At 41.0% G+C, this 23,700-nt stretch overlaps 1 protein-coding gene across 5 annotated transcripts in view; it reads left to right on the top strand.

Annotated features, from left to right (window-relative positions):
* Positions 1–17,301, top strand: part of LOC134660792 (protein furry) — a 96,457-nt gene extending 79,156 nt beyond the window's left edge. For 4 of the 5 annotated variants that reach the window (XM_063516585.1, XM_063516584.1, XM_063516582.1 and 1 more), the window contains 26 exons: positions 259–375; positions 631–797; positions 915–1,016; positions 1,569–1,763; positions 3,109–3,275; positions 4,485–4,743; positions 4,896–5,018; positions 5,471–5,577; positions 5,741–5,944; positions 6,375–6,572; positions 6,807–6,986; positions 7,376–7,504; positions 7,730–7,861; positions 8,148–8,292; positions 8,819–8,979; positions 9,211–9,285; positions 9,773–9,802; positions 11,443–11,616; positions 12,243–12,383; positions 12,677–12,824; positions 13,100–13,263; positions 13,488–13,724; positions 14,032–14,169; positions 14,565–14,704; positions 15,869–15,999; positions 16,684–17,301. In XM_063516585.1, coding sequence (XP_063372655.1) covers positions 259–375; positions 631–797; positions 915–1,016; positions 1,569–1,763; positions 3,109–3,275; positions 4,485–4,743; positions 4,896–5,018; positions 5,471–5,577; positions 5,741–5,944; positions 6,375–6,572; positions 6,807–6,986; positions 7,376–7,504; positions 7,730–7,861; positions 8,148–8,292; positions 8,819–8,979; positions 9,211–9,285; positions 9,773–9,802; positions 11,443–11,616; positions 12,243–12,383; positions 12,677–12,824; positions 13,100–13,263; positions 13,488–13,724; positions 14,032–14,169; positions 14,565–14,704; positions 15,869–15,999; positions 16,684–16,793 — 3,874 coding nt within the window. In that variant the 3' untranslated portion in view covers positions 16,794–17,301. The remainder of the gene's footprint in view (positions 1–258; positions 376–630; positions 798–914; positions 1,017–1,568; positions 1,764–3,108; positions 3,276–4,484; positions 4,744–4,895; positions 5,019–5,470; positions 5,578–5,740; positions 5,945–6,374; positions 6,573–6,806; positions 6,987–7,375; positions 7,505–7,729; positions 7,862–8,147; positions 8,293–8,818; positions 8,980–9,210; positions 9,286–9,772; positions 9,803–11,442; positions 11,617–12,242; positions 12,384–12,676; positions 12,825–13,099; positions 13,264–13,487; positions 13,725–14,031; positions 14,170–14,564; positions 14,705–15,868; positions 16,000–16,683) is intronic. The other variant, XM_063516583.1, reaches the window with a different exon arrangement.
* Positions 17,302–23,700: the final 6,399 nt, after the last annotated feature.

Raw genomic sequence — 23,700 nt, 5'->3', positions numbered from 1 at the left:
CTTAACAGATCTAACTCAATTGATGTATCTTTATCTAGTCGCGGGGAAAAGATTGTTCAATGTGGTACTGAAGCTGTGATAGCTACATATTTCAGTGTTCTATTTAAAACATAACTTATCCTAATCTATATTTTTCGATAGATGGTATTTACTTGCTGTGGGTATATATTTGAATACGTAGCAGAAGAGAAAGTTTAACGTAGGTAGCTAAAAAGACGTTAAACTAAGTATAAATATTGAAATAAAACTGTCGCGTAGATGTAACGTGGCGGTAATGCTGCTGTGCGACGTGGTGCTGGACGGCGTGGAGCTGGACTGGTCCATCCACGTGCCGCTCATGCTGCACATCGTCTTCCTCGGCATGGACCACACCAGGTACACGCCTTATTACTTATGTACATCAACGCGCACATAGCCGTAAACAGAAACGCATTCTTGTCCACACTCGAAATCGTTACTTTAAATATTAGGTATGTATTACGTTCATCCTAGATAAGTATCATGTTATTTTACTGCCTATTTTTTTCTATCAATTTAGTCAAGTAGTTTTTCTGATTTCAGGCACCCTTGTCTATACCGGCTGAAATCGTGTATAGGATGTAAATCCAAAAGTTTTCGATATATTTGCAGGTGGATTGTTCACCAGCATTGCCGGCAATTGCTGCTAAATTTGCTAGTGGCGGTGGCAGCGCACCACGACCACTTGACCGTGGCGAGAGTCTTGCTGGCCAGCCGCTCGGCGCAGCTCGGCCTGGGCATACCGCCCGCCTTACCCCTGGTGCCTCACAACTTCACAGGTAAACACTCATCTCTCCTATAATACCCAATCGGCTTTCGTTCTCTAGGATATATCCTCTGGCACATAACCACTTTTGTTTACTTTTACTTTTATTATAATATTTATTGTTATTTAGAACCGGATGCCGTATTCGACAGCTATTTACAATGCAACGGACACTCGCCTCGGCCGCACCAACCATTATCCTTTAACTCGGACCCACAAGTCACGCCTGAAGGTATTTGGACACTTTGACAGACTGCTTTGCACGTTGGATAATAATAATAAAAACTAACGGACGCAACTTCAAAGCCTAAAAATGCAAGCTTTAATCAGTCTTCGTTATATTTTTCTACAAAGATATTCAAGACGTGTCACTTTGGACATGATTAAATTCGAATATAGCACGGTCGTATTGACTTAACCTACTTCTTTATCGACGAATGAAATGAAAATAAACCAGGTTTACCTCCACAGACGTACACATTAAGTAGATATGTTTACTAGAAACCGTTCTAAAACGTTGAAACGTTTATGAAGCGGCAAGTAGTTACCATTATTGAATTTACTCAACTGGGGACGTTTCTTTGCGTAAAAAAACAAGGACGGCTCATTTTCGCTTAATTTGTTGTAGACATAATGAGGCGCGTGACTCTTTCTGTTTTCGTTGTTCTTTCTGTTTTCTTTCTCTGCACTAGGACGTTAAAGTTGTGTAAAAGAATAAATGGCTTTGAGTATGTAAGTATAAGTATGTAGACAATAGTAGAAGTCGTTGTGGTCGTGTGTCCAGGTGAAGGCGACCACTACCCGTCGCTGCCGGTGATCGTGACGGAGGGCGAGGGCGAGGCGGAGGGCAGGGGAGGCGAGGCGGAGCCGGAGCCCGCGGAGCTGCCCGTGGCCGACGTCATCAAGTCGCTAGTGCACTTCCTCGCCAACCGCCCCACGCATATGCCGCTCTGGCAGTACGAGGACATCACTGCCAAAGGTTCTCACATTCTTACTTTTATTTGTTTTTTCCAACAAATATAAAAAGAGTATTTCTTTGTTAAATACGTGGATACCAAAACACATCTACTGTTTGTCCGGATTTATAATGTCGTTAACTTTTATTAGACATACGTAATTGGGTTTATTACTAGTTATTTAAAAGAACGTATAAAACTCGTTTTATCGTTCAATCAAGGCCAAACATTGATTTTGCCCTAATTTCATAGAATATTTTATTCACAATAGTGTCCGACCGAAGAATCGGTTTCGGTTTCGGCCATAATAGTACATTTCAATGCAAGTGTGAAAGGTGTGTTATTAATTACGAGTCCTGAGATGTCTTTTATGAGCCAAAGGCGCATAAAAGACACGGGACAAGTAAATAATAACACTTTCACACGTACATTGAACGACGTTTTTTAATACATTTGCGAAAAAATCACACTACAACAAAATCAACAAATATTAGTTACATGAGTACTTACAGTTACAGTTACGAATTTTCGCTTGAACTGGAATGATAATTGTATATTATATATTATTCAGCACTATAAACTACGTTCAGCATTGATTTACATTGTAAAAATTAATCACATTAACTAATTTCATACAAAAACACTCTTAAAGTTTCAATATAAGTTAATTATTTTGATACAACTAAATTAAGCGCCGTTTTACTTTAAAATTTTTCTTTTTTTCTGTTAACGACAGCCAACGCGGCAATGATAGTTTTCCATTCAGCCAAATTGTAAAAAAGTTTTTTTAGTGATATTTCGTATTATATAACATTGTGTATATACATATATACAAATAAATATTTACTTTATATCGTGTAACAATACTTTTCGTACGTATTATATGTCTAAAAATGTCAAAATAAAAATATATAAAGTTTTTTATCATCCAAACTTTTTGGTGTGGACGTATCGATTACGGTCAGAATTAAATTAAAAAAAAACTCGAAAAGTATAAAGCACTAGTTCGCAAAAAACGACTTTGCAAACGCTAATCAGCTTTCGGCCGGACCGAAACTTACGAATTAGTACTTCGTACTATGAAACTAGAGCCAAAGCCGAAGCTTCGGTTTCGGTTCGGACACTAATTCTCAATGGTAAAATCCACATTATCATGTGAGTGAGAAATCATTTTTAAAGTGCTTGGCCCTCCTAAGCACTAACCTTAAACACACATGACAAAAGTCACAAAACACAATAGCTACTGTTGCAGTGTTCGTGTGCGTTGCGTTTAATTATAGGACTACATGTGCGTGGGGTGTCTGGGTAAGTGCGCGTATTTTATAAAGGGTGTATCTTTAAGTAATATGATTGTGTTTATGCGGTCAGTGTGGAGCCTGCGCAGCTGCCAGCAGATGGCGACGCTGGTGCGCCACGTGCTGCGCGTGTTCCGCGAGTCTCTGCCGCTGGCGCTGGTGTCGGAGCGCTGGGCGCAGACCGCGCTGCAGCTCGGCCTCTCCTGCCCCTCCCGCCACTACGCGGGCCGCTCGCTGCAGGTACACCCACACTGACATGTGCACTTCTCATAATATGCTACATATGCATGATTATTGGAAGATGTCAATCGATTCTACGTTCCATGAGACTCGAATGTTTCTAATAAACTTGCTATGATACTCGTATTAAGCCCCGTCCCCATATCGCGCGGCAAACCAGCCAACCCGGTATCCAATGCGCGCGGCTGCCGCGCGAGCCAATGTTCGATGGTTTGCCGCGCGATATGGAGACAGTTCTTTATACAACACTCGATTTTGCGAAGTGTGAAATACTAGAATATAAAAATAAAGAAAAATGCCAAATTAATCATTAAGCAATATCAGTCATTAAAAAAATCATGTAGGTAGGTTTTTGTTTGATTGATTGAATTAGCCTGTTAGCTTAGACAGACTAAACCCTTCACGTATCGTAACTCACAGGCCACTTCATAGGTACACACACTGACATCAGAATATTTATACTATTTTATAACACAAGTAGCCTCCTAAATGATCGAAGCACTCTCACAATGGTACCTATGCGACATTAGTTTCGGTCACTTCATTCACGCCATCTTTCGTGACTCGATCTTGCACTGTGCTATCTTCCGCTGACCTACTTTTTTGGTATCCTCGTATTCGATATGAAAAGTAGATTATTTAACATGGGTGAAAGGCACCAAGCATCATTTCATCCCTTTGTTAACAATCTTCTTTACCTATTTAGCTTATTGTGACAGAAAGGTAACTACGGAACCCTACACTGCGCATGGCCCGACACGCTCTTGGTCGGTTTTTTTAGTATGTTTTCAGACCAGCTATCATGGTCGCATTGTTATCACCTGTCATGCCATGCGTCACTTTCGCACTTACATATTTTGTTAGAATGTGACAGCCATAGTGACAAATGATAAAGAGCCGGCCATCTTAGCCCTACTGTATGGGGTTGTTGAAGAAAACAGTGTGCACAGGTAAAGCTTTGGTTTCCTCCGATAGCGGTGCCGTCATATAGCGGCCGTCTCCATACAAATACTACGACATCCATATTTATCCGTATTATTTAGTATGGAGACGGCCGCTATATGACGGCACCGCTATCGGAGGAAACCAAAGCTTAAGTATATTAAAAGGGTCGTCAACGCGTATTTTACAACCTCGATAACTTGCGCCTATAGTACGGATAGGTACGGCAATCACACCTCTATAACTGATACAAGATGCAATGTACAGGTGTTCCGGTTCATTGGCGTGGCGATGACCGGGCGTATGGTGTCGGACATATTGTCGCGGCTGGTGGAGACGGTGGCGGAGCAGGGCGAGGACATGCAGGGCTACGTGACCGAGCTGCTGCTCACGCTCGAGGCGGCCGTCGACTCGCTCGAGTCCAACTTCAGGCCGCTCGATTACATGCGCGACATATTCAAGTCCACGCCCAACCTCAACAACAAGGACGGCGGACAACCGGCCAACGGTGGAGCGTTCTCGGCTGGTACGTTTAACTAATTGTACATTATTCTTGCGAACTTAATGCTATAGGCCCACCCAGGTAACAATGCATAATACTATTGAGGTTTGTGCGCGTCAACATAGGCACCCAACACGCACATTTCATACGAATAAGAACAACATACTTGTGCGCAGGCAAGCGGTCCCCCGGCGTGTGCGTGGGCTGCGTCAGCAACCACACGCGCAGCACCAGCTACTCCGTGTCCTACTGCGTGCGCAAGAACGCGCCGCCCTCCAGCGCCGACAAGCAGACGCACGGTACGCTTCCACTGCTCATTGCTCTGCTAGAGTTACATCCAACGATACTGATACGACACAAGGTAGAGGTGGAAACTTAACTCAACTTGTGCCCTTTTTCCACCAGTCGGTTAAAGGGATTATTACACATATCCTGTCGCCGGGCAATTTCTGCCTACAGGAACAGTGAAAGCTTATTTCCCTGTTGCTCTTAACAGCAAGATAGTAGAACGTTTGCGGCAAAAAAACCCATGTAACAACTGCTTAAAGTCTAAATTTCACCTACCACATATTTAAGGGATGGCTCCTTTACCTTCTCCCAGGTTTATACTGCAAAGTCACTAAGCCCCCCTGTCCTTGTATATGGTCGACTTTCCGCCATTGCCTTGTTCCGGTACACACCTTTGGTTAAGGTAACGTCCTTTCTGCTTTACTACTATACCTATAAATGCAATACATGCCAATGCTTACAGAGACCCGGACTAGGCCCTGCAGCGAAGCAGCAAAGGGTATCTGCTCAAACTTGTGTCGCTCCAGATCGGCGCAGTCACTGAAACTGTTAGGCGACAGTGCCACCCAGGTACATTTGATTTAACCATATTAACAATAAAGTATACATTGTGCTTGGCTCCAACGATTCCTGAGGAATCGACGGACTTACTGTTAAAGATTTATATTTTTCAATGAGTGTAGCAGTTAGTTTAAAGTACCTAGTTGTTATAAGTAAATGAGTTACTGTGCAGGACGACAAGCTGACGATCCTAGCGACGCTGTTCTGGGTGGGCGCGTCGCTGCTGGAGTCGGACTACGAGCACGAGTTCCTGCTGGGCGTGCGGCTGCTGGCGCGCGTGATGGCGCGCCTGCCGCTGGACCGGCCCGACGCGCGCGACCGCCTCGACCGCACGCAGGCGCACACCTCGCCCTCGCTGCACTCGCTGCTGCTCAAGGTCATTACACGTTTATTACAGATATTTAATCTGTGTTGTGTTCTGCTGTTAGACAAATTAATTGCAACGAAAAATAACGTAAAATAATACATTAACCAATAAAGTAAACACTAAAATATACAGGATAAAAGGAACCTTCTTTTCGTAAATTTAACGATTTTCAGTTTTTTGAAATAGAAATAAAGTAGGTGGTATGATTACCGACTGAAACATAATATACATACTAAACTATGACGTCATCCGTGAGTCGGTAAAATACAGTCGTACGTGTCGCGTATGCTTAGCAGTTAGTACTAAAACACTTTAATGCACAAAACATGTACATAATTCAGAGAGAATATATTATATTATGTGTACAAAGGCAAACTTATCCCTGGATAGCTTGTGTGTATTCGGCATTGCATTGATTTAAAAATATGTGACGTTCCAGGGCTGCACGCACCCCAACACATACGAGCCGGTGGTGGGCGTGCTGGCGGACATGATCCCGCTGCTGGAGCTGCCGGTCATCGACCCCACGCAGTCGCTCGCCTTCCCCATGACCGTGGTGGCGCTGCTGCCCTACATGCTGCTGCACTACGAGGACGCCAACGAACTGTGCGTGCGCGCCGCCTGCCACATCGCACAAGTGCGTACCGTACCCCCATATCCATTAAACTTTATCTTTTATCCCTTCCTTACAAAGACATAACTCAAAATGACATTAAAGCAAACGATTATTAGCTATTTGAGCCTTGTAGTGCGTTTATTAATAACGCGAAATAATTTTAATGGCAGGTATTTCAAACTGTTTTGAGAAGTTTCTAGTGAAGAGAAAATAAAACTTGTTTTTGATTATGGTTCAAATTGTGTTATTATCCAGTTCACGGCCGAGAAGAGCAAGAAGCTGGAGAACCTCGGCACGGTGATGACGCTGTACTCGCGGCGCACGTTCAGCAAGGAGAGCTTCCAGTGGACCAAGTGCGTCGTCAAGTACTTGTGGGACACCTACTCGCATCTCTCGCTGCAAATGCTCGCCTTCCTCGTCGAGGTGCTGGAGAAGGTTAGTGACATACAATCTGACGTGAGACACTAAACTTGTGTTCATCAGCCTCTGCCACTGGACTAAGACTACTTTGGCATAGTACCCCCTTTATTCATAAAACTTAGTAAACCTTTGTAAAATTTTGTCCAATTATAAATGTTAAATTGACAGTTGAGGACAAATGATTGGCAAGGGATTATTAGACTTGACAAGCGTATGAATAACGCCATTAATCTACACAATCGTCTGTAATATGTGATATGCTGCGGATCTCAGCATGGCCTGCGCAAAGCCCATTTACACAAGCTACATGTTTTAAAAGAGGACGAGGTTTTTTTAAACTAAACCGTTGTTGGGTGAATGTTTTAGGAAGCGTCCCTGGTGTTGAAGTAGTGTTTGTGTTGCAGGGGTCGGCCAGCCTGCAGCTGCCGATCCTGGCGGTGCTGCACTGCATGCTGTACTACGTGGAGCTGAACGCGCCCGCCGCGCAGCCCGTCAACGCCGACCTGCTGCGCGTCGTCGCCAAGTTCATCGACGTCAGTACACCGCTATACTAAACGGCTACTTTTATCTTGTTTGTGGCTTCCAAAAGACTACTGAATACGATTTGTCGTTTGATTCATTCTGTTATAAATGACGTCTAAACTGTGATAATCTGAATACGCAGAATGCATAAATTTTTGTGCTGTGCATGGTAATGATATTTTTGGCTGTTGTTGACCAATAATATAAAATTAATTGCGATGTTTAAAATCGAACAGGATGGAAATAACTATAAAGAAGCAATGAAAATCCTGAAGCTTGTGGTGACCAGATGTTCAACGTTAGTTGTGCCTCCGTATTGGGACAGCCACGCATCTTCCATTCTTGACACGGAGCTGCATGGGAAAAAGGTAACATATATTTTACACATGTCGTTCGAATTATGTAAATGTACAATTAATACCCTGCTATGTGACAAAACTTTGTTTGGTCTTACATAACTTTAAACAATCCATATACTCGCATACAATAGACAATTTGATTTAGCTCGGAAGCTCAGCACTCTTTACACAACTAATCTCAACTGATTATAAGACACGAGGAACGAATTCCCGCTTGCCTTCACGCCTCTAACTTAACATGACGTAACTGATAATTTGTCAGCAGTCAAGTTTATTCCCGCGAGTATTTTTACAGGAACTCCCCGGGCGAACAATGGATTTCACGTTCGACCTGAGTCAGACGCCGGTTATAGGGCGAAAGTATCTGCCCAAAGCGGGCAGCCAGCCCGCCACCGGGCCCAGCTCGCTGTCCAACGCCTCCACCGTCACAACCGACAAAGGTAAACGAGACATTATAATACTCTTTCTTTTTAATCAGGCATCAAAATAATTTCATTCCATTTTTAGGGTTCCATACCCAAAGGGTAAAAACGGGACCCTATTACTAAGACTCCGCTGTCCGTCCGTCCGTCCGTCCGTCCGTCCGTCCGTCCGTCCGTCTGTCACCAGGCTGTATCTCACGAACCGTGATAGCTAGACAGTTGAAATTTTCACAGATGATGTATTTCTGTTGCCGCTATAACAACAAATACTAAAAACAGAATAAAATAAAGATTTAAGTGGGGCTCCCATACAACAAACGTGATTTTTGACCGAAGTTAAGCAACGTCGGGCGGGGTCAGTACTTGGATGGGTGACCGTTTTTTTGCTTGTTTTGCTCTGTTTTTTGTTGCGTATGGTGCGGAACCCTCCGTGCGCGAGTCCGACTCGCACTTGGCCGGTTTTTTAATTAATCGTGGTTATTTTTTAATTACTGATAGTTGTGGAATCAGGAAGTCGCTATACAAACTTGGTGCGTATGTGCAGGATCGTCGACTTCTGCGTCGGGCTCGGCGTCCACGGTGGTGGGCCCGGAGCCGGCGGCGGGCGCCGCGCAGCCCGCCAGCGTGGCGTCGCCGCGCCGCTCGCTCTCGCTGTCGCCGGCCGACGCGCTCGCCTCCGGGTGGAAGAGACCCTGGATGTCGCAGGTCACTTGATTTTTCGCTACTTTGTGCAGGTTTCCTCAGAGTACGTCTATGCGTCTCTGCTGCAGCGAAACTGGTGATATGGTACACTATGTACTGAATGTGATACCTAAAGCTGGCAGGCATTACAATGCCTCTATTTATACCTTCGCCTAGTCAAGCTGAACCGAAAGCTGCTGTTGACCTTCACGACATCTTGGTCTACTCTATAATGATTAACACGTTTGTCCACAGAGTCGAGTCCGAGAGTGTCTTGTAAATCTTCTAACGACTTGCGGCCAGAGAGTCGGCCTTCCCAAGAGTCCATCTGTAAGTATCGATTAGTTAAACCTCGAAAAATACAGAAAAATGTATGCTCAAAAAGATGGAGCCATACCTTTGACCTATACACGTTTAGATGGCGACACTGTTTAATATTTAACAATTTTAACATATATCTGTGAAAGAACATGAGTCAAAGTCTGTGTCAAAAGATGGCAGTAAATTTACTGTGACTACAAAATTTACTACGACGATAAAGCTTTGGTTTCCTCTGAAAGCGGTGCCGTCATATAGCGGCCGTCTCCATACAAATACTACGACATCCATATTTAGCCGTATTATTTAGTATGGAGACGGCCGCTATATGACGGCAACGCTATCCTAGGAAAACCGATCTTAAGCCTCTATACCTACTCAATTCTCTTTGATTATATCAAATGTATTGTAACCGAAGTACAAGCTCGGCGAAGTGACAAACTCTCACAGAAATTAGCGAACAATAATGACGATAATTTTTATCCATCGCTGCGTATAGGACGATTTACTTACCACTTTATGTTCGAAGGTAACTCGCTAACATACTGTAAATGTGGCAATTGCTTTCACGCATACACCAACACTGCTATTTTGGGTGCTCGAACGATTACTACCTATTTAACATGTTATAACGTAGGCCAAAAAGGACTAATATATACCACATATTTTACTGGGTCACTTTAGGTGTTAATTTTGCTGAACGCTTTTTGCTATCATTTTTTCAACATATTTCGTAATCATTGATTTGCTACCGCCGCTTATGATTCACTTCCTACCAAATCTTGTTTAGTTACCGTTATCGCTCTTAAAGTAATTACTATAATAAATCAAATTACTTAGTTTGATGTCTAAGTATCAGTACTCAATTTAAACAATGCCCGAGTGTAGTGGACCCATTTATTTTATAATAATATCACACCAGCACTAGAGCACGATATCGCTTGTCGCGGTATTAACCATTCGCCTCTTTAGCAGATACAAATTTGCGGGAAAGGGAAAGGAGGTGAATGTTTTATTTTGACGATAAACGATACTGTTTAGCTTTGCAGAGCGTGTTAGGAGTTTAGGAGATGATGTCTTGATCCGACGAGGCTACATTTTCAGTAACTCGTAACATACCCCACAACAGCCTGATAAACTATGCCTATTATCTACATCAGTTTACCACGTACAATCATAATAGTTGTAGGAAAGCCTCATCTGAACAGAACATTATAGCCGCGGATTCCAACTCGTTAGCACTGACACTGCAATACTCTTTGAACCAGACATGTTCGGTTTCCTCAAATACATATAATGCAACTTGTAGCGTATACAACGCTTAAGCACCAAGATTCACCAAGCACTTACTAGAGTGATGAGATCATGAAGGAATGGTGTGAATATTATTTTTGTTATTATTTCATACGTGTTCTACTTGGTATAACAGTTTTAATATCTGGGTGAACGAGCTTCGCTCGGAAAACATATAATAACTCGCGCTAAATGCGCGTTTTCCCAGAGATAAGACTTAGCTAGATCGATTTTTCGCCCCCGAAAACCCCTATATACCAAATTTCATCGAAATCTTTAGAGCCCTTTCCGAGATCCCCGAAATATATATATATATATATATATAAATAAATAAATAAACAAAAATTGCTCGTTTAAAGGTATTAGATAGATTAGATAGATATAAAATGCCCGGAACTCGAAAATTTATAATTTAAAGTTCAATAAAATACGAAATATCATTTAAACAGCAGTCGTTTAGAGCTTATTCAAATTGCGAACCTTACAATGATCAATTGATCAGACAATATCAAATATAAAGCGATGACTTCAGATTTTAATGCTCCAAGGCCCATATTTTAATGACTGTTAAATAAGACATTTATTAGTGGTACAATGATAACCATCACGGCTCGATCCATTATCATAGTTATTTAATAATAATGTGCTAGATAAGACCAATCAATCTGTTAAAATTACAATACTTAACTGTTTTCATATTCGAGCTAAATAGTTAAGAAAATAACCCAAGAAAATAACCCTGATAATAAGTGTAAATTGCCTAAGCAGGCATGCTTCTTATTTCCTTAGGTACTTATTGATCCTTGTTAAAAACCTTTTGTAAATGAAGTAGGTAGTAACGCGTGAGTGGGTAACATGAGTAAGTACTGCTTGCAGGTGATATTCAGCCAAAGCTCGGAGCTGCTGGAGCGCGAGTCGTCGATGGCGTCGTCTCTGGAGGAGGTGTCGGGCACGCCGGGCAACGAGCCCTCCGGCGGCGCGCCGCCCACCGACCACTTCGGCGTCTTCAAGGACTTCGACTTCCTCGAATACGAGAGCGAAAGCATCGAGGTCATTACTATAACGTTACTTTTACATCCGGTACAAGATTATCATATTTTTATGCTACATAAAAGTGAGGATATGTACAATTGTATACCTCAAGCTGCCCTTTCACAAAACTTTACAAGTGTATAAGTCGACAATATTGTTACGTTGTAGGTAATGTATTACATGCACAATTATTACATACATATCAGATCTACAAATTTACAATCTTTAAAATTTACACTTAGCAATTTGACGCGTAACACAAAACATGTCAAATGTAGATTTATTCTTACAATTTGCATATTTGTTAAAAGTAAATATGTAATACAAATTTGTCGTTTATTATGTTTTCTGGTACACAAACTTGTTAAATCTACAATCTTGTAATTTGTCAGTTGTAATTGTAAGTTTTTTGATATAGGGCCCTGATATAATCGCTCTTCTATCAGCTAAGCTAAATGCTTTGGGGAAGTTTACCCCTGGGTTTGAAGGTCAGATTGCTGATTACGATGGCTCTCGTAAAAATGACTGCCAATTTTTGGGAACAGGGAACCGTTGCAAAATGCCGGGAGAACGCTAGGAAGACGATGAGTGTTTAGTTACGAGTATTGTGGGGAGTGTGTAATAATGTGTGTGTTGTTCCACAGGGCGAGAGCTCGGACAACTTCAACTGGGGCGTGCGGCGGCGGCTGCTGAGCGAGGAGCGCGACGCGGGCGCCGCGGCCGAGCGCAGCCCGCCGCAGCCGCCGCGCGCCGCCGGACACCCCAGCGCGGCGCCGCCTAAGCTGGTAACATTTACTTTGTACTATTATACGAGGAACACTTCTTCGGTTCACGGTGTAATAACCTAAGGTCATGGACTAACTCTTGCAGACTTCTCACCCTCTCTTACTTGTGAAATACTACGCCGCAAGTGTGTCAATAACAAAGTATTTTTGTCCCCCTTTAATTTTTTTGGTGGAGAAGATGTCTGATGAAGTGTTTCGTCATTCTGATGATCTTTTTGGTGGTCTGGTAGTGGTCCCTTACTACCACCAACGTTGACTATTATTATTGAGTGTCATTATGATAATGTTGTTAGAGCGGACACGAGGACTCGTCGGACGAGGAGGGCGGGTGGGAGGAGGGGGCGGCGGGGCGCGGCGGGGACGGCGACGCGGGCGGCGGCGAGCTGGCGCTGCGCCCGCGCACGCACTCCTTCTCCAGCGCCTCGAGCGGGGAGCCCGACGGTGAGCACTGTCACCGCGGACGGATGACAATACTGCAATAGCGACTTGGATATCGATAATTCCTGTTTTTCGTAATGACTGAACCTAAAAGCCATTTCCAAGGATACATAGTTTTCTAAACAAAATGTATATGTATGAATTAAGTTTTGCAACGATTCATACAAAGTGTAAGTAAAAATGCGTCACGAAACAGACAAATTTGGCTCATTTTTCTATCATATCGGGTAACGCCCTGTTTCGTACGCAAACATTTTTTAAGCGTATTTATGTGTCAGGCGACCGCGGCGACGTGACGCCAGTGCCGGGCGCGAGCGCGAGCGCGAGCAGCGGCGGCGGCGCCGTGCGCGACGCGTGGCGCGCCTCCGTGGCCGCGCTGCTACGCCACGCGCAGCACATGCAGCCCATGGCGCTCGTGCACCGCCTGCACACCGTGCTCAAGGTCACTGACTTAAAATACTAAACAGAACTGTAAAAACTGAACAAAGTCCAGTTTTTTGCAAACTACGCAGGCAGCACATCTTGTTTTTGCTTGCAAAACATAGTTTCACATTCCTCCGAGGACTTCAAATAACATACCAAAAATACAGCTTTACATCAGGCATTGTTCTTTCATTGTAAGATTTGACTGATCTAAGGGTGTTTGATATAATATAATATACACAGGAGGTGACGATGAAGACCGTGTCGTTGTGCGGCGAGTGCGGCGGCGCGCTGGGCGCTTGGGGCGGCGGCGAGCTGGGCGCCGTGCTGGAGCGGCTCGCGGCCGAGGAGCCGCCGCTGCTGTGGGCCGCGCCCGCCGCCGCCGACTGCGCCAGGGTGCGCGACGCCGTGCGCTTCGCCGCGCTAGAGATCAACGAACACCTAGAGACATACTTCGATAGACGGGAACATGCGTTAGAGGTATCCAAAATATTCAACAAATGCATCAGTCATTTTTAAACGTAACGTTTAACCTCTAGTGTCCTAGTACTGTATTAATTATCTAAGTTAATCAGTTATTTATTATATGTATTAGGAGATGTAAAGTCTAAGAAAATATCGTGCGCCCTAGTTTTATACCTGAAATAGATGGCGCTAGCTATACTGTGCCGTATGTATGTTTTGTGGTCATCTTTCAACCAGTGTATCCTCAATGTAGGGGCCATGCCGAATCATGAATATTCGACAGTAAGAAAACAATTGTAAGTACAGTTGTATTATTTGGTAGGCAATGGAGGTGTGGCGGGGCAGTCCGCACGAGGAGGTGGTGCGCTGCCTGTACAAGCTGATCTTCCAGCTGCTGCTGCTGCTCGAGACCAACAACAAGATGGTGGTCGCCGTCTACCACGCCGCGCTCGACAACCGGGTAACCTGCATATACCTATCTACGTTATGCCATACAAGAAGCTTTTACAAATTTAAATTAATCATATTAGGATTTATAATAATTACCTATAAGAAAAGACTTTAAATTATTTTCGTGAGCCGGCTTAGTAGTTCAGAAACGTCACCAACAGGAAAAAAGTTTCCAGTAGTTACCACTAACGGTTTGGTGGTAACTACAAATTTTTCCCAGTAGTTATCAGTGGTAAAATGTGAGCAAAAAAATCTTAGTAGTTACCACTAGTAACTAGTGGGAATAAACCATGAAATCTCCCTTTTTTATGAATATAAAAATTTCGAAATTGAAAAAAAGTTGTGTGTACGCACATGTTTAGATAAATGGTATTAGAATTGGTGTAGACGGTTGATATGTGTCAGGGCGTGGAGATGAGCAGCGCCGTGATGGCGGTGCGCGCGGCGCTGGCGGCGGGCGGCGGCGGCGGCGCGCTCGACGCCTGGCCCGAGCACGCGCCCGCGCACGACGACGCGCGCTTGCTGCACCTCATGCAGCGGCAGAGGTACACACCATTTTTACTTACAGTCCACTAGTCCTTTGCTTCCCGTAAGGTTACCTATAAGGCGGACGTTAAGCTTTGGTTTCCTAGCGGTGCCGTCATATAGCGGCCGTCTCCATACAAATACGACGACATCCATATTTAGCCGTATTATTTAGTATGGAGACGGCCGCTATATGACGGCACCGCTATCCTAGGAAAACCGATCTTTACAGTCAGCAAAAGAAGTTGCTAAACGGGCGAGGTGTTCAAAATTACCTTGGCACGCTCTTATTCTCTTAACGTCACGTCAAGATCATTTTGAACACCTGGCCGGCTTAGCAACTTCTGCTGCTGACTGTACATCCCAGTTCAGTCACCTGTACTGATTGTCATCTTTAAACTTGGCAACCAAATTGTGTAATGCACTTTTATTTAGGCTATGTCTTCCTGTTAATTAAACTTCTAATAAGAAAATTACGTCAAAACCCCTTGAATTCTGCAGACACGATATTAAGTTGGTAAACAAATACATAATTAACCCAATTTTAAACCTTCAAGATGATTTTTTTGGCTTGCAAATTCGAACCTAAAGGGTTAAAGCGCCTAAACGATAAGAACGCTATGGATTCGTCCGAAAACGGTGCCGTCATATGACGGCCGTCATATAGCGGCCGCAAAAGACGGCCGTCTTTACGGTGGCGACATGTGGAAAGTACCACGGCGTCATAACACACCGTCATCCACCAAGGTCAAAGCGGCAAATTTGAAAAATGTAGGCGCGATGAGATAACGTCCCATAGAAAATTTGAATTTCGCGCCTTTTCCTACTGACAAGATTTTCTTGATCATCTATAATTTACTTGGAGGATGAAATATCATCAGAAGAGGAAAATAATCGTAGTACGGAATCATTTATTCAAATCTCGTGTCATTTATTCAAAATGGCGTCACCGCGGTCTAATAAAACGTTCACGAAACTATCGACAAGGTCATGACGGCCGTCATCTTACGTTATGTTGACAATCAACGTAACGTAACGCCGTCTAGGAAACCGCGCCATCTTGTTTACATAGACAACGTTCTAGTGACGTCAATCAACGCTATACAGCGGCCGTAATATGACGGCACCGTTTTAGGAGGAATCCAAAGCTTTAGCATTGCAGTAATAGCGTGAGGTGTTGACAGATGGAGCGCGGCGCTGGCGGTGGCCCGCGAGCGCAACGCGGAGCGCATCCTGGAGCGCGGCGAGCTGCCCGAGGACGACGCCACCAGCCTGCTGCACGTCTACTGCAAGCACCTCGCGCTCAACCACCCCGGTATGTACCACCAAAGATGATACGCTTTCCAGAAACACTTTCGTACATGACCCACCACTGTATCAACTGACTTACAGTACTTTAACCCTTAAATGCATGATTTTTTCTTTTTGCCCGAAGTTAATATATGTATCACATAATTGTTTGCCGTTTCTAGGAAAAATAGTAAAAAAAAATATCATCGATTTTCACTGCGAAACCAGTGTTAAAAGTTGCATAGGCTAAATCATATTTTTGGAAATATATAGCTATTAGTAAAGGGTGTAGGAAAAATCTTAACTGCCATCAGAAAGGTACACTATTTATGATGTTCCTATGATAAAGTTTGTAAATATAAAATAATTACAAACCCCGAAAAATCTGTCCAAAATCACATACTAAAAATCATCAACTTCCAGGTTTTTCCAAGTTTTCCGACATTCCGTCTATAAACAAATGTAATTTATATAAATTAAAATACTGCGTAAATGTATGTAATAATTCGGAAAATGTATTAGTTTTACTATTGAAATAATATACAGGAATAAATAGAATTTATTTAACCCTTAATCTGTGAGCTGTCTAATGCTTTGTAGACATTTGGCAACACTATGCATTTAAGGGTTAAAATCCGACTCGTTCTCTAACTAAATTGTTTAAGCTCTGTGTTGAATGTGGAGTAACGCGATAGGTGTTGATCGGCAGACATGGTGGCGATCACGCGGCCCGTGGGCGAGCTGTCGCAGAACCTGTCCTTCATGATGGAGAGCCTGTACAAGGTGTCGGTGGCCCTGCAGCGCCACGACTTCGGCTAGCCTGCACCCAACACCAAAGCGTCTAGATAGGTATATCTCAGCACCCTACGACAGCTATACGCCTTCAAATAATCCTTTAGCTAATTAGAACACCAAAATATTCTCACTCACCCTAATTTTAAACCACAAAATGTTCATCATTGAGCTGACAAAGAATATTTAATAGTAAGTTATTTAATTTGACTAGGTTTCTTTTATTTATAGGAAGCGCCGTTGATGTTCCCAACTCACAATGACAATATTTTAAGCACTTTATGTCAGGAATTGTAAGGATAGATGATGTCAGGATGTATCATAATATGTAATAGTTAGATCAGACTGATTTTACGAAGTACCACAACTTTTTTTATAAGCTTTTGGCATGTTCTAGTTAATTTTCTTGGTCTGCCCTAGGAGTGTACTTAATACTATCGAGTCGTCGTCTATTGTTCCTTCAGTAGATTCGATTTTTAGGGTTCTGTACCAAAAGGGTAAAAACAACTTATGGTTATGGTGCGACTCTGTCCGTCCGTCTTTCTGTCACGTTGCTAAATACATATCTTGAGAACTATTTCGACTATTGATTTGAAATTTTACATACATAGTTTATGAACAAGGCTAACCCAAGCACATTAAATAATGATTTCTATTTTTTTAATTGTTAAGAAAAATATCTAATGTGAGAGGGGTGCAATATTTCAAAGCACATTCCAAAATAATTTATATTTTTTTCAGTAAAAAAACAGATTAATGGAGGATAATCAATTAATCATTCCCTCTACCGTCTCCTAATCTCCGAAGTTTACCAAAGAAAAATTATGAAGGTTTACTAAAATACATGGTAATTTTTAAAATCACGCCTCTACCTTGATTTTTTTTTATTTACAAAAATCACTTTTGTTTTTGCTTATTATATTTATATGAGATTAATAGACTATGTATATTAAAGACTCCTTTATAATAAAAGAACATTTATTGATATCGATTCACATGGTAAAGTTATTTATATTTTATATTTATATATTAGGTCGCGCAAATTAGTTATCCGATTTGCCGATAGATGGAGTAGTACACAATTATACTTAGTATACTTTTGGTCAAAAATCTTTCATGTTTATAGTTGCATGAGACTATTGAAAATTTGTACAGAACCCTCGGTGCACCAGTATCGTCTTGGGTCGTGGGTTGGGTAAATTAGTCCTATTCTGCTTTCGTCACCCATTCTACATTCGTCACAATCGTCAGTGGCTTTCAATGTATAATGAGTGACGAAAGCAGAATAGTACTAATTTAAGAACTTAACGAAAAACGAATGGGACGACCCAAGACGATACCAGTTAAGCGAACTCGCACTTTTACCGGTACCGGTTTTTTTTAATGACGATGGGTGCTCGTGGCCGACTACTGCCTTCTGACGTTATGCATACATATTATATTATGTTCCTATGATTTAATTGAATTCTGTAGTAACTTCTAAGTTAGACATATAAACATCTGTTATCTCTTAACTTTCACGTTACCTACTTACCTGGAATATGTCAAATGTTTGAATAACCAATGCTTCATATCATATATATATGCTACCTATATATATAGGTAATTATTGGAAATAGTCGGTCGGGCTTCCTGCAGTTCCTGCCCACCAGTGATTGGCCGAAGCGTTTTATATACCGTTCTTTAGTGATGTTACTCAGAGACTCGTTCAGATTTAATTCTAACAACTAGTTGGCACAAAACATATCCAACTAAGCTTGCCTGTCCAAATATTATTCTGATTTCCGAATATAATATGTATTTGTTTATGTATGAAAAAAAGGTCACTAAATCAGTATTCTAATTTAATGCGTGTATTACACCGGGTGGTAAATGCGGTAATTGACTGATCTCACAAGACATTGTAGGTACAATATGCATGTTTAAACCTAAGAAGAAGTACACTCTACTGTATGTTTACATAATGTAACGCTACCTGCCTTCAATGATATTAGCCATTTGATTTATTTATTGCGACATTAGACTACGTCGTTTACGTATACGTAATTAGCATACTGTCATAAATTTGTAATCTTTGATGAACCCCTACCGGGTCGACCTACGCGTCGATGGTAAACATAGAGTCATTAAATACATAGTGATTTTGTTATGTCTGGCCATGCTCTGAAGGTCATTCTGAACAACTTTTACCACGGGGTCAACCCCGAACGCAAAAAAAATCTGCTGTCTCATACATTTCGGTGAATTACATGTAAATTTTTTGCATGGAACAGCAGATTTTCGATTTTGGCCCGCACGAAAATGTAATTATGTACCCAGTAAGCTCTCAACCAGATATAACGCTTATATGTATAAACCATCGGCCATGTCAAGTTACGCGGCACTATCGACTGTATACCTAAGTGATGTTACTACTCCAAATACCTAGTGAACGGCGATAAATATTGCATAACGGTCTTTAGAAAGTGACAATTAGCAAACCTATAAAGCTTTGGATTCCTCCGAAAACGGTGCCGTCATATGACGGCCGTCATATAGCGGCCGCAAAAGACGGCCGTCTTTACGGTGGCGACATGTGGAAAGTACCACGGCGTCATAACACACCGTCATCCACCAAGGTCAAAGCGGCAAATTTGAAAAATGTAGGCGCGATGGGATAACGTCCCATAGAAAATTTGAATTTTCCTCCTGACAAGATTTGCTTGATCATCTATAATTTACTTGGAGGATGAAATATCATCAGAAGAGGAAAATAATCGTAGTACGGAATCATTTATTCAAAATGGCGTCACCGCTATCTAATAAAACGTTCACGAAACTATCGACACCGTCATGACGGCCGTCATCTTACGTTACGTTGACAATCAACGTAACGTAAAGATCGGTTTTCCTAGGATAGCGGTGCCGTCATATAGCGGCCGTCTCCATACTAAATAATACGGCTAAAAATGGATGTCGTAGTATATTTTGTATGGAGACGGCCGCTATATGACGGCGCCGTTTTCGGAGGAAACCAAAGCTTGACGCCGTCTAGGAAACCGCGCCATCTTGTTTACATAGACAACGTTCTAGTAACGTTAGTCAACGCTATATAGCGGCCGTAATATGACGGCACCGTTTTCGGAGGAATCCAAAGCTTAAGCAAACGACGATTTCTGAAGTCCATCTATTATCGTATTTATTATTCGTAGTTTTATTTCAGATAACTTATAGTTTACGTCAAATCGGTGTCATGTAAACTTTAAATAAATATGACTTCTTATAACATTGATCTTTAGGACATTTGAAACAATTTGAGCCGAAGCACCAACAAATAAAAAAAAACGAGAGGAGTTATGACGTCATCTTTTTTTTGTATCGAATAAAAAAAATTGTTTAGAAATCTATCGTGTGTGGTATTAAACGAAAGGTCTTTCTGAGCCGATTCCCTTTCGATTAATACCACACACGATAGGTTTCTAAACAATTTTTTCTTTAATTCTATACAAAAAAAGATGACGTCATAACTCATGTCGTTTTTTTTTTCTTTATTGGTTGGTGCTTCGGGTCAATTTGTTTCAAATGTCCTAAAGATCAATCGTACCGATTTTCATACCTTTAACATCATTTGCAGCATTTTAATGAATTTCTCGGTTTACCGCCAGCGCTAGATAACCTGAGGGGCTACCGGGAAAACCGAAATTCGCAAATTGCGGGGATCTTTCTCTTTTACTCCAATGAAGGCGTAATAAGAGTGACAGAGAAAAATGCCCGCTATTTGCGAACTTCGATTTTCGCGGTTATAGCCCTGATAACGAAGCTGAAATTAGTCGTCTCTTTCCAAAGACTGATGTGCAATGTCTAGGTATTGTCTGTAACTATCATGCATTGATGTGCAAATAGATATTTTATTCCTGAAAGGCATGTCCTTTTGCGATAGAGATAATGATTGTGATATTGAACTCATTTGCAAAATCATTAGGTATTAACCCTTTAACCGCAGTACCTACGTTAAAGTATGAACACGCGATTTTGTATTATGTCATAATTTGTGAAAGTATCGTTTACATGGTCACTACTGTTTCATTTATCACACTACGGTGATTAAAAGGTTAATATTTACTGGATCATAAGCGATAACATACTTTTTTGTTAATATTTATTTTAATTGGAACGTTTCGCTACTGATGATTTTACTTTTAATCGTTATGTATTATGATTTATATATCATATAATTGTAACCGATTGTACATGTATTATAATGTATTTAATTAATAAAGAAATACTTGTGTATGTAAGTACAATTTAATTTCAATGTTTCCCTTTAAATAAAATACTAAAGTGTTAGACCAAACTATAGTTAGGAGCGATTTTGATAGCCCAGACGACGCAAGTGTTAACTTTTATGGAATTATAATAAACTATTTTCAGAAAGAAAAACTAAGATCAACCGGGGCAAATGCGGTTATTAGGGTTCCGTTAGAACCTCTCCTCTGTCCGTCTGTCTCTCACCAGGCAGTATCCCAACTGCGCGACTAAGATATACGTACGAGTAGAGAAAACGTTTCCCAAAGTATCACATCCCAAACTATGTTTCCCAAATTATCATTAAAAAAAAAATGTTTGGCAAAACAACTTATCGCAATTTTTCAGTTAGCAATAGTCTTTTTTGGCAAGTTATTGTTTAGCAAATAATTACTTGGTCAAGTTTCATTTTACCAAGTATTATTTAGTCAAACGTATCATTAAGCATAACCAGGCATAACTTACATGTTCCAAAATATTACATGGCATACAATTTACATACCAATAGAGGGCTTGCAGTATTTTTATTTTTGCTTTCATTTGAAATACTTTATCCCGACCTTGGATATGTTTTTAGCATTTTGTTTTTGTAAAGGTCACAGTTCTAACCTAACCCACTTTTCTGATAGCGGTTCGGTTGTGTGAGGATCGCAGTTCAAACCTAACCTAACCCACTCAAATTACGTAGACTTATCGTACCTACTTATATTAACACGACAAATTTAGGTATTAAATTAAATAGAGATGCCTATTTGTCAAATTTGCGAAGTGACAATTTGATCAAACATCTTTTTGGAATATAATATTAGCCAATAAAAAACGTTTGCTAAATAAATTTTTGTCCTAATAACATTTGACAAAGTAAAATCATGCCAAATGATAATTAATTTGATCAAATAAATTATATGCGAAGTGTAACTTTGCTAAAGGTTCCTTTGGGAAATGAAACTATTGCGATAAGTTTGTTGGGATGTGAAATTTGGCGAAAGGTATTTGGCCCAAACGAAAGTATACCGTTCTGTGTCTAGCCCCCGCCGATAAATTCCAAAAATATCAAGCATTCTTTTTTTGAAGTGAAAACTTCTTTAGCGGCGCTGGGCACTTTTTGAGGTGGGGAAAAAATGATAAACTCGAGACAGCGTAAGGCGATCACGTGACCGTAAGGGGCGTAAGGCGATCACGTGACTGAGGGCCCCGTAAGGTAGCCACTCATAATTTAAATGGCATTTAAATCAATAAAGAAAAACTCAATGTTATTTGACATTTATGTTGCGGACTCCTTTTCAAGACTCTTTACCTATGTTCAAATAATTTGACGTTGTCATGGCAGTATGTAAATAAACATGTCAATGGAAAAGTGTGATCTTATTTGAGAATGATAATAATATATAATAAATAAATAGAATACTTACCTCCGCTAAACGTACCTATGTATCGTGTTACCGAGCGTCGGTAACATAGTGAGGTGAGTTTTCACTTCTATCGGCACTCCCGGAGTGCAACCGTTGTTGCTTGTTTATAATGTAAACCTATACTCTCGAAAGATTGGCATACGGCAGACAACACAAAGTATTGTATTTTTTTTTCTATGCATCACAAATTTGTTTCCATAAATAACGATAATATGGTCCTTACAAGTCGTCCAATTTGGTTAAGTCATGTTTAAATAATACAGCGCTTGTTTTTTGCTCATTTCTAAATATATATTTTTATTTATTCAACTGAAAAACTACAATATATTTTAGACAGAAACAAAACATGTATTTAGTGAGATTTACTTGGTCACTGCAAATTGACATGCCACCATACAGATACACTTCCTCTGCGTTAACAACTAACTCCACTTGGTGTCGACAGCACGAACGTATACAGCGGACTGTGATCTACGAGTTCTACGACCAACAAGTGTGACCGAAAGTGAACACAAAGTCTGCATCTTGTATTCATTACGGGAGTAACGACATAATTTTGGCAACGTCGCCGTGACTATAATATATCACAGGTAACTTTGCGAGATGCAGTTTTTAGGTTTGATGCTATCTGTATTCTCTGAGAGACCGCTTTTTCTAGTCTCCTGTGATCACATATCTTGTTCGGTTTTATGCTTCAATATTTATTGACAAAAAAAGTAACTGTACTTCTATCCGCTTTAAGTGTACATCCGTGCTCTAATGATTTTACAAATTCCATTTCTGTACTCGAGGATTGGATTCGTAGAAAGTAGATGTACAATCATAATGACTTACATATTTCCCAACAATGATGTAAACTCCAATATAAAAAATGGCTTTGCACATGAATGCATCGCAAAAATAATCTACAAGTTAGAAATGTTTATTTACAAATAACATACTTTAATTTTAAATTCTCAGTCCATTTTTATATAAAAATACATTGATTGATAATTCATTCGTAATATAATAAGAATAACACTCAAACACTGTATGAATAACACGCTGATAACACGTGAGTTAGTAGATTAAAAATTGTGAATATGTATTACAAACACTGGGCTATGGCTGTTGTTGGGTTAGCAAGAGTTCTCAAGTTATAAAGGTGCTCTTTCAAAAATAATACTATACAATTTGCAGCAGTGCTTAGGACTAGGAAGACAGCAATACTGTAGCAATTATTTATAACTCAATATGAA

Source organism: Cydia amplana, chromosome Z, assembly GCF_948474715.1.
Source record: "Cydia amplana chromosome Z, ilCydAmpl1.1, whole genome shotgun sequence".
NCBI lineage: Eukaryota > Metazoa > Arthropoda > Insecta > Lepidoptera > Tortricidae > Cydia > Cydia amplana.
The sequence above is the reverse complement of the archived record's forward strand: the minus strand, read 5'-3'. Positions and strand labels throughout refer to the sequence as shown.